Source organism: Hemitrygon akajei, chromosome 2 (genome assembly GCF_048418815.1).
Source record: "Hemitrygon akajei chromosome 2, sHemAka1.3, whole genome shotgun sequence".
Classification (NCBI taxonomy): Eukaryota; Metazoa; Chordata; class Chondrichthyes; order Myliobatiformes; family Dasyatidae; genus Hemitrygon; species Hemitrygon akajei.
In genome coordinates, this window is record NC_133125.1 from 21,815,377 (window position 1) to 21,827,509 (window position 12,133).

The 12,133-nt window shown below is 39.7% G+C and overlaps 1 protein-coding gene across 1 annotated transcript in view; it reads left to right on the top strand.

Moving 5' to 3' along the window:
* The window catches only part of man2a1 (mannosidase, alpha, class 2A, member 1), a 111,549-nt gene that overhangs the window by 4,284 nt on the left and 95,132 nt on the right, over positions 1-12,133 (top strand). The window contains exons 2-3 of the mRNA XM_073068199.1: positions 5,475-5,732; positions 9,673-9,817. Coding sequence (XP_072924300.1) covers positions 5,475-5,732; positions 9,673-9,817 — 403 coding nt within the window. The remainder of the gene's footprint in view (positions 1-5,474; positions 5,733-9,672; positions 9,818-12,133) is intronic.

Genomic DNA, 12,133 nt, shown 5'->3' on the forward strand with positions numbered 1-12,133 from the left:
CAATCAAAAAGCATGTAGGCTGATCCGAAGTTAGTTGCTCTGTGTTTAAAAAGGTAAGGACTATTAAATTAATTTAGAGATATAATTTCAAAATTTGCCATTACAGCTGGAGAATTTAAATTCAACCATTTAAATAAGTTTCAAATGAAATGTCACTATCAATAATGGTGATGATAAAACTACTCGATAGTCATTAAGAGAAAAGATAGATGGATAGATAGATAGATAGATAGATAGATAGATACTTTATTCATCCCCATGGGGAAATTCAACTTTTTTCCAATGTCCCATACACTTGTTGTAGCAAAACTAATTACATACAATACTTAACTCAGTAAAAAATATGATATGCATCTAAATCACTATCTCAAAAAGCATTAATAATAGCTTTTAAAAAGTTCTTAAGTCCTGTCGGTTGAATTGTAAAGCCTAATGGCATTGGGGAGTATTGACCTCTTCATCCTGTCTGAGGAGCATTGCATCGATAGTAACCTGTCGCTGAAACTGCTTCTCTGTCTCTGGATGGTGCTATGTAGAGGATGTTCAGAGTTTTCCATAAATGACCGTAGCCTACTCAGCGCCCTTCGCTCAGCTACCGATGTTAAACTCTCCAGTACTTTGCCCACGACAGAGCCCGCCTTCCTTACCAGCTTATTAAGACGTGAGGCGTCCCTCTTCTTAATGCTTCCTCCCCAACACGCCACCACAAAGAAGAGGGCGCTCTCCACAACAGACCTATAGAACATCTTCAGCATCTCACTACAGACATTGAATGACGCCAACCTTCTAAGGAAGTACAGTCGACTCTGTGCCTTCCTGCACAAGGCATCTGTGTAGGCAGTCCAGTCTAGCTTCTCGTCTAACTGTACTCCCAGATACTTGTAGGTCTTAACCTGCTCCACACATTCTCCATTAATGATCACTGGCTCCATATGAGGCCTAGATCTCCTAAAGTCCACCACCATCTCCTTGGTCTTGGTGATATTGAGACGCAGGTAGTTTGAGTTGCACCATATCACAAAGTCCTGTATCAGTTTCCTATACTCCTCCTCCTGTCCATTCCTGACACACCCCACTATGGCCGTGTCATCAGCGAACTTCTGCACATGGCAGGACTCCGAGTTATATTGGAAGTCTGATGTGTACAGGGTGAACAGGACCGGAGAGAGTATGGTTCCCTGCGGCGCTCCTGTGCTGCTGACCACCGTGTCAGACCTACAGTCTCCCAACCGCACGTATTGCGGTCTATCTGTCAAGTAGTCCACTATCCAATCCACCATGTGAGAGTCTACTCCCATCTCCGTTAGTTTGTGCCTTAAGATCTTGGGCTGGATGGTGTTAAAGGCACTAGAGAAGTCAAGGAATGTAATCCTCACAGCACAACTGACCCCATCTAGGTGAGAGAGTGATTTGTGCAGCAAATACGTGATAACATCCTCCACTCCCACCTTCTCCTTATACGCAAACTGAAGAGGATCCTGGGCGTGCCTGGTTTGTGGCCTCAGATTCTGTATTATCAGCCGCTCCATGGTCTTCATCACGTGCGACGTCAAGGCAACAGAATTTAAATTCAACCATTTTAATAAGTTTCAAATGAAATGTCACTATCAATAATGGTGATGATAAAACTACTCGATAGTCATTAAGAGAAAACGCATCTGGTTCATTAATTAACTTTAAGGGAAGAAAAATTCCCATCCTTGTCTGTCTATATATAACTCTAGACCCACAAATATGTTTGACTCTGAACTGCCTTCTCAAATGTGGCCCTGTTGGAATGGAATAGACAATAAATTCCGGCCTTATGATCATACCACAATTTTTGGTAATCATCAGTAAATTTATCATACAGTCATGCAGCATGGGACCAAGCTTTGCAGCCCAGTGCCAGCCCCATTTCCTCGTGTCGACTTTTCCACTCTCTCCAAAGGCTCAAGGGTTAATTTATTATCAAAATATACAGCTCTGAAATTCTTCTCCACATATCCATGAATCAAGAAAGTAAAGAAAGACAGCATGATCGTCAACCACCAAATCTCCCCTCCCCGCACAAAAAAGGCACATCGACCGCCAAATCCCCTTGCCCCGCACAAAAAAATGAACAAAAATGGAACCAGCACATCAACCACCAAATCCCCTTCCCCCGCACAAAAATATGAAAAAAATCAGATGAAAAACACAGAACATAAGACTGGGGAAAAAAGAGTCCTTAGTCCAAGTCCATATCCAAGCGCAGAAAACCTGGGTAACATTCTCCAGGCACAGCGGCAGGTTCTTCCCTTTCTGGCAGCAGAACAATCCCACCAGTGACCAAAGGACAGGCAGCCAATGCTCACCTTCCACATTCGCCTCAATGTTTCAAACTTCCTCTTCGCTTTAATTGGTGAACAAAGGAAGTCAATCATCGGCTCAAGCCTCATTCCCCCAGTCTTCTCGCCACAATGTCTCCAGTAGCCTTATTGATTACAAGTCTGTCTTAGCTTTGAATATACCTGAAGTTTCAGTCTCTACAGCTTTTTGGGGCATGGATATTCAAAGACCAACAACTCATCAAGAGAAGATATTCTTTCTCATCCCATTATATATGGGCACTCGTATATTCTGACACTAGGCACTTCCAGCATTTATTTATTTATTGAGATATAGCGTGGACTAAGCCCTTCAAACTGCGTCGCCCAGCAACCCTTGATTTAACCCTAGCCTAATCATGGGACAATTTACAATGACCGATTAACCTACCAACCATTATGTCTTTAGACTGTGGGAGGAAATGGGACCATCCAGAGAGAATGTATAAACTCCTTAGATTCTTGATTTAAATAATATGTTTTATAAAATGTTTGCTGCTAAAGTGGGCCATTCCACATCTTCCTCCATTATACAACATTTCCAAGATCTTTGCCAACTCACTAGACCGGTCTACATATCCTTATGTAATCTCCTGATGTCCTTTGCATATCTTACTTTTTACCTCGGTAAATTTAGCAACCATATCTTCACTGCCTTAATCTAACTCATTTAAACAAGCTATAAAAGAGCTTCTAGCACTGGTCCTCATATCACACTGCTTGTAGCGAACTGCCAACTAGGAAAACGCAGTAATGTCTGTTTCCTGTTAGGGTTTTAGCATGACTAGCTTCTGAATCTTAAAGAGTCCAGTATTACAACTGCGGAGTTGTCAGGGTTCATTGTTATTGTGGTATAGCTATTTCTAGACACCATGTGGCTGAAGAATAGGTTCTGTGATAATGAGGAACTTGGACAGAAGTTGAAATAGTTTATGTACTCAGCTGCCTGAAGATGATTTGTTTCTTCTAATATGTTGAATGTGTTTTCTGGATTTATCACTGAGGATGCGGATGTTTATTGAGCTGCCTAATCTGTTTAATGGTTGAATGCTATTACAACTGGATCCCACGGGACCTCTTTGATTTCAGTTTGTTGTGGAACTGCTTTGTAAGCTGCTTTTCTTGCATAGCATGAAGGGAGTTCATCATGTGGTTTAATCAAGTTGGCATCCAGTTTTAGTATGTCTGGTGCTGATCGGAGCATCTTGATTAACCTGTGAAATTGAGTCAAGGTTGATTCCCTGGATTAATAACAGTCAGAGGCAAGAATATAAAAAATAGGACCATAAAGTTACAGATTTAGGTTGAATACAGTTTACTTACAGATGCTACCCTGTACCTTATGAATGCCTAGTTTTGAATTGCTTAGATCTGTTAACATGGCATGGGTTTGAGACAACATGATGGACAATATCTTTTGTGTTGACGAACAGTATTGACATGGGCTGTGCAGTGGGCATTTCTGTATTTTAAATCAAAACAATTCAAGTGGTCAAGATGTTTCTCTCCCTTTTGTTGATAATTTTTGCCATTGAACACAGGTCCAGTTTAGGGAAACTGTCCTTCAGGATTTAGGATATTTAGTTGTTAACTGTGCAACTAAGCCAAGTTTTTCTGATGATATATTCTGTGCCTTGCCGCTTCACTAAGAAACCTAGGGAAGTTAGTTGGAATTGTTTGCCTTTAACAAACCATGTTAGTTTTTACAGATTAATCCATACTTATCCCAGTGATTGCTAATTCTGTTCTTGATTATAGTTTCTAAAACTTAGCCCACCAGTGAGGATAAGTTGATTGACCTTTTTGAATAAGAGAGTAATATTTCTAATCTTTTAGTTCCTGGGTACCACCACTGAATATTTATATGCTTGGGATATAGCTAGGAACTCTGAATTTCCTCCCTTCTCTCATCAAATTATAATGTATCTGTTCTGGACCAGGTGATAATATCTATTTTAAGATCTGTCAGTCTTTTTTAGGTCTCCTCCAACAATTTTTAGTGCATTTAGAGCATCCTCCATATCTTGCTGTGCAACATTTTCTTCCTTAAAAAAGAAAGATGTTAAGTACTAATTTAGGATGTTGGCTGAGGTACTTGCTTCCCCAAGTGGATTACCATTTTGTGGCCTAACCTAATCATAATTTTAAACATGGCTAACAGTCTATGAATGTTTTGTTTGCTTATGTTTAAGAGGAATTAAGAGCCAGTGAATGTTGTTATAATGTTTTTTCATCTGAAGAAGAAAACCTGAACACAAGTTCACACAATGATCTAAATGGGTTGAGAGATGTGAGGGCTTAAGGTGGGGGGTTATATGGGAGGCAGGGTTTGAGGGTCAGCACAACATTGTGGGCCGAAGGGCCTGTAATGTGCTGTACTATTCTATGTTCTATGAGGGCTTGATTGTCAGAAGATAACAAAAAACATTAATAATTGAAATTATTTTATAAAACTGCAAATGTATAAAGACAAAATAATTTGAATAAGAGAAGTTACTTTCATTTCTGCTTGAAATTGAGAAGTGGAGAGCTTGATATCAGAATTTTTTTTAAAGTGCCAAATATACTGAGAATTTTAAGCTAGTTATGTAGCATTTATGGCGGAAGAAACTGATGGAATGGTTTAGCTCATCCTAATGAGAATTTTCATTTTGAAATGTCAATTATCAATTTTGTTTCCTATGCCATAGATATTGTCTTACTGGTTGGTTGCAATGCAGCAAGACCCATGTTTAATAGGCTAGCACTGAAGGTAAAAAAATATTTGAAATCTTTTTGGAGAATAGAAACAGGTTAAAATCAATTACAAATAGTAAGTCAGCTGCTTTTTCTGGTTATAATTACACAATATTAATAGGAGAGAGTATTAAGGTAACAATTAATCTAATATTTAAATTAAATAATTGTCCCATCTTCAAAGCCAAGAACCTTAACACCATACAGGAGATTGGCAGAAATTTATTGATGTTCATGAAACAATAGGCAGAATGTAAAATAAGTGATTATTAAGAAATGAGGAAACAGAGAGAAATAAAATAATTTGTGTTGCTCTGACTTGTTTCAAGTGATACTGTCTACTGTTACATTGTGAGGAATGTACTTATTGACAACATTTATCTGTTGCAGGGACAGCTTTCAATTTTACATGAAAAAATTGACCACCTAGAACAGCTGTTAGCTGAAAACAATGAAATAATTTCAAATATCAGAGATTCGGTTATTAATTTGAGTAAATCTGTGAAAGATGGTCCAGTGAGCATTGCAGCCTCAAATTCAAGTCAAAGATTAGCCTCTGAATTCTTTGGGGTACCCGTTGTTATTCCCATTGAACCAGAAGATTGCCAGTTTGCCTCAAAGGTTTACACAGAAGCATCAAACATACAAGTAAGTAACATTCTGCTTGACTGAACCAGAAATGAAATATTTCAAGTACTTCAGAGCCAAATATGTATCTGCCTTGACTGACTGCAAAAGAATTATGTGTGTGCTAAACCCAGCAAGCTGATTAGATAAAGGCAAAAACATTCAAAGATTTTATTAATGCTGGGATTTCATCATTTTAATGTTTCTCTTTAAAGGAAAGCCTCTGCAGGGAAAATGTGTAGGAGATACAAACATACCGTAGATGTCGGATTATAAGCCGCTACTTTTTTCCCATGCTTTGAACAGCATTGAACATAGCGGCTAATAATAAGGTGCGGCTAATAGAAGGTTTTTTCCCATGCCGCCAAAACATTTTGCCTCGTAACAGTAGACCAATAAAATTGATGAGTAGTTCACAGAGGTCCAATGAAATTGTACGATAAATCACGCGCACTTCACAAATTATTGTAAATCAGCCATTTGTACTCACCCTCATCAACATGGAAAACACTCGAAGAAAAGCATATGATGCAGCTTTTAAGTTAAAGGCAATCAATCTGGCGGTTGAAGAAGGAAATCGAGCTGCTGCGCGTAATCTTGGCATACATGAATCGATGGTGAGAAGGTGGAGACGCCAGCGCGAAGAACTGAATCAATGCAAAAAGACGACAAAAGCTTTCAGAGGTAATCACAGCAGATGGCCCGAACTTGAAAACTTTCTTGAAGACTGGGTTAACACACAGAGAGCAGGCGGCCGCGGTGTTTCCACCGTACAGATCAGACTGAAGGCTAAAGCAATCGCCACCAAAATGAAAATCGAAGATTTTAGAGGTGGGCCATCGTGGTGTTTTAGATTTATGAGACGAAAAGGCCTGTCCATCAGGGTACGCACGACTCTCTGTCAGCAGCTCCCTCCCGACCATGAGGAAAAACTTGCTAACTTCCGCACATTCACTCAAACAAAGATAGCGGAGAATTCCATCGGGCCAGATGAAATCATAAATATGGATGAAGTACCTTTGACGTTTGACCTGCCTCTCACTCGGACTGTTAATAAAAAAGGTGACTCGTCCATCATACTGAAAACAAGTGGCCATGAGAGAACGCATTTTACTTGTGTTCTGAGCTGCACAGCATCCGGACTAAAGCTTCCACCGATGGTGATTTTTAAGCGGCTGACAATGCCAAAGGAAAAATTCCCAAAAGAAATCATGGTGAAAGTCAATAAGAAAGGTTGGATGATGGAGAGTCTAATGAAGGATTGGCTCAGAGAGTGCTACGCCAAGCGACCGGGGGGATTTTTTCACATAAAAAAAGCGTTGCTCGTTATGGACAGCATGAGGGCTCATATAACAGATTCAGTGAAAGCTGCCATCAAGAGTACAAACTCAATTCCAGCTGTGATTCCTGGGGGCACCACGAAGTATTTGCAGCCACTGGACATCAGCGTGAACCGGGCATTTAAAGTGGCACTGCGCATTGAGTGGGAGACTTGGATGACGAGCGGCGAGAAATCCTTTACCAAAACAGGCCACATGCGAAGAGCATCTTTAACTCAAGTCTGCCAGTGGATCCTAAATGCTTGGAGCCATGTCACAACATCCACCATCACCAACGGGTTTCGAAAGGCTGGACTGCTGCGTGATGAAGAGGATCGCGTGCGCTCAAGTGAGAGCGACAACGAAGAGACTGAAGTGAGTGACGAGATCCTGAGGTTGTTCAATTCAGACACTGAAGAAGAGGACTTTGATGGTTTTAGTGCGCAGGAGGAAGATGAAGAAGGCGATCAATAACTTTTCCTGGTAGGCTGCAGAATATATATATTTTTTAACCAGTCGTTAGGAGATGTTGGAATGTTGTTCATGCACTGTTCAGTAAAAAAGTATACCCAACGTAATTTGTGTGTTACCGATAGGTATGTATTTTAAAAGTAGCCGTGTTACAGGCACGGTTTGAAAAAAAGCATTTGCAATATGTATTTGTTTATGTTACCATACGGATTTAATTAAAAGTTTAAAAAATCCTCACGTGTGTTAGGATTTAATTTGGGACTGCCGCTTCAGGTCAGGAATGGCTCACGTGATATTAGACAGCAGTACGAGGGAGGGAGGGAGCGAAACTGAGGATTCCGCTGCACCGAAACTGCTAGCGATTCAGTAAACAAAAAAACAGTAAAACTCGTGTGTGAATGGTATCGGGCCAATAAGGACACAAGTGTCCGATGTTACCAAATACCGGTAGGTATAACAAAGTTTAGCCTTACCAAATATGTGTAGCGAGGGTTTGGTTTGGGGGAAAAAGGAGTATAAATAAGAGCAGAATGTAAGGGGAAGGCAAAACGCGTTCTGCAATAAAGCCACGCTGCACTGTAATCCGGTGTTGGTTGTCTCTCTTCCAAAACGAACACAGGGCAGAATTTGAAGCCCAACACGTGTAATATCTTTCTGTGTAAATATCTCATATTACAAGCGGCCGAAAATCCGGTCCGCCGAAAATCCGGTCCGCCGAAAATCCAGTCCGCCGAAAATCCGGTCCGCCGGAAATCCAGTGCGCCGAAAATCCGTTCCGCCGGAAATTCGGTGCGGCCTAAAATCCGGTGCGGCCTGTACATTTAAAAAACAGATTTTATTTCTAAAATTAGTGCCAGCGGCTTTTAATCAGGTGCGCTTTGTAGTCCGGAATCTACGGTAAATAAAATCAAGTAGCAATTGAGGGTAAAATTTGCTGCAGCTTTAGAAAGGCTTTACTGCTCAATACATTAACTTATAAAAATGGCTTCAGAGCTTTTAAATAATGGCAACTTCAAAGAGGAGTGAAGGAGAATTTTGTATGCTGATTAAAGAGAATAACTTGAGGATAACAGCAAGGATCTAAACCATGTGACCATAGCTATACTATGCTTATCACACCTACTAACTTACTGTTTTGATAAGGAAGGCTTATTATGTTACAAAGTCTCTTCATTGTGACTCATTGGTGTCCTTGTAAGCTTTAAAGCCAAAATAATTTAAATAATTTTTCCCTTGATTTGTAGAAGTGTACAATTTATCAACCATGCTGAATGTAGTTTTACTCCAATTTAAAAATTAATTGACCAGCTGAATACTGTATAGTCACTCCAGTAACTGTAGCCACCTTCCTTTGTACATGTAGACTCCAAACATTTGCCTAATTGTCCACCAACATTCCTCAGTAGTTCTGGTTCGTTCAAGATTGCCACTTTCTCAAGATTATAAGAGTGATAAATGCTGGCCTTGCAATGATGACCATTCCCCAAAAATCAATAAGAAAAAAAAACTAGCAAGTTATCTAATTGTTCCAAGCTTATCAGGCAATTTCTGATTAAAAGTGGAACTGATGGCCTTGAATTTTTATACATTCTTCTCATTTTGTTATTAATTATGTATTTTTCATACTCCCCTGTTTTGTTGGGAAAATAGCAGATTGTTTCTTAAAAAAGTGCTAAAAAATTAACATTTCAAACAAACACCAAATATCTGGAAACATGAGATAAGGTAGCATCTGTGGAAAAGAGAGAAGAGTTAACTTGCCCATTTCTGCTGAAGGTCTCTGACAAGAAACATTAACTCTATTTCTCATGCTACATTTGTTGCCTGACCTGCTGAGTGTTGCTGCAATTTTATTGTTGTTTCAGATTCCCAGCATGCGCAGTTTCTTGATTTATAAAACTGAAATTTATTCTGCCTTCTCCATTTTCTCTATTTTATCTTTATATGTGTTGCAAATGAAAAATACTGTGATCTCTCCAATATGTGTGTTTGCATTTTGTAGAGTAGTGTATATATTCTTTAATATTTCTGACAGCTGTAATTATTCTAATATAATTTGTTTTGTAAGATCTACTTTGTAAAGTTAAATTGTTTTTATATCGTGAGTCCTGTGGATTGTAGAGTAATTTGGGTTTTCTAAGCAGCATCTAATTACTTCTGATCTCTCATAGATGCTGGATATCTATAAAATTCTACCCTTTGACAACCCAGATGGAGGAGTTTGGAAACAGGGCTTTGACATCACATACAATGAACACGAATGGAATGATGAGCCATTACAGATCTTTGTTGTGCCCCATTCGCACAATGATCCTGGTGAGGAACAGGCATTTTAATGGACATGCACTTGTAAAGCTATTGAATGATTTCTAGAATGTTCATTTCACAAAGTTAATTATCATTTATTTATATTTTAAATAATGTTAAATGTTCAGGACCAAATGCTGGAGGTAAGCGTGAAATTTGCTGGTACTATAGTTTTTCTTCAGACCACAGTGGTGTTGTGGAACAATTGTTTCTTAATAGTCTTTTATAAATAATGACGATTTTGTGATTTCTTGTGGAAGAATAATTTTTATGCAATCTTATCTGAAAAGTGTAAATGTCAAAGTGCATAATTAGAGTGATTTTAGAACAAGATGACCTAGCATAGATGCTATTGGAATTCTTCAGTAATTTAAATGAAGTAATGATTTCCAGTAGATTTTCAGAATATGCCCACTAATATAAGTTCATTACGTTTGCATAGAAGATAAACTGTTTGTTTGATTAGCAATTAGTTTAGCTTTAGAATGTTAAGGTGTGGATGGGTCCTAAACTAGTGGGTTGCATTGTTTTGGATAGTATTGAACTATTCGAGTCACAAGTTCAAGTTTATTGTCACCTGACTGTACATATACAGTATACAACCAAATGAAACCATGTCCTTCTGGACCATGTTGCACCCACAAAACATATATCATACACAACACATAAAACAAAATATTCACAAATAAGTAAATAAAAGATAATTAGATAGCTGTACGTCAGGGGTATCAGGGACTGCTGTGTACTTTGCTTCACAGAAACATGGCTATCACCTGTCATTTCGGGCGAGGTTCAGCAGCTCGATTGCTTTACCATTCTCTAGAAAGGCAGGACAACTCAGTCTTCTAAAGACAGAGGAAGTGGTGTATGCTTTATGATTAACTCATTGTTGTGCACGTATGTGGTGGTTCTATTTCAGTCCTGCTCACCCAACCCAGAACATCTAGCGGCCATTTGTTGTCTTTTTTAACTGCTGAGGGAGTTTTCTGCCATCACTGTGGTAATGGTGTACATTTCACCTCAGGCCAGTGTTCAGGCAGGTACTGGAGGAGCTGAGTTCCATGATCAGCAGGCACGAAACTGCGCATCCTGATACCCTCCCTATAATTGCAGGGAATTTCAACTGGCTCAGCTTGAGGTAATCTCTGAGCAACTACCACCAACATATCACCTGTGGAACTAGAGAAGCCAACATACTTGACCACTGTTACACCACCATCAAGATTGCTTTCATGCCAATACACATCAACAATTTGAAAGGTCTGATCACCTGGTTATATTTTTAATCCCAGCGTATAGGCAGAGTCTAAAGACCACAGCTTCAGTGATGAGGACCACGAAGGAGGCAGAGGAACACTTGCAAGACTGCTTTGAGTTGGTGAACTGGATAACATTCAGGAATTCATTTTCGAATCTGAATGAATGCACCACAGTTGTCACCAACTTCATCAAGACTTGTGTCTTGGAGAACATCCCAGATGTACCCAAACCAAAAGTCACAGATGAACCAGGAGGTTCATTGTCTGCTGAAGACTATATCTGTTGCGTTCAAGACCAGTGATCCAGAACTATACAAGAAGTCAGGTACAATGTACAGAAGGCTGTCTTAAGAGTGAAAAAACAATTCCAATTGAGGTTAGAGACAGGATTGGATGCACATGAGCTCTGGCAAGGTTTGGAGACCATTAATTTCTACAAAGCAAAACCTAATATCATGAATAGCTGTGATGTTTCACTTCTAGATGAACTCAACACCATTTTATGCATGTTTTGAATATGAGAATAAAACTACACCTGTGCTAAACCCTGCAGCATCTGGTGACCTTGTGACCTCTATCTCAGAAGTCAGTTTCAAAGCATCTTTCAAGAGAGTGAACCTTTGCAAGGCATCAAGTCCTGATGGTGTACCTGGTAGTGCTCTGAAAATCTGTGCCAACCAACTGGCGTGAATATTCAAGCATATCTTCAAACTCTGCTGAATTCGGAGGTTCCCACCTGCTTCAAAAGAGCGACAATCATAGCAGTACCCAAAAAGAGCAGGGTGAGCTGCGTTGACAAAAATCATCCAGTGCCACTCATCTACTATCTCACTGACTCGCCACTTGGCCTTGGACCAACTGGACAATAGGATGACCTTCATCTGGCTGCTGTTTATTGATTACTGCTTGGCATTTAACACAATCATACCCTCAGTTCTAATTAACAGGCTCCAAAACCTGGGCCTCTGTACCTCCCTCTGCAACTGGATTCTTAACTTCCTCACCAGGAGACCACAGGCTGTGCGGATCAGAAATAACATCTCCTTGCTGACAATAAACACTGGTG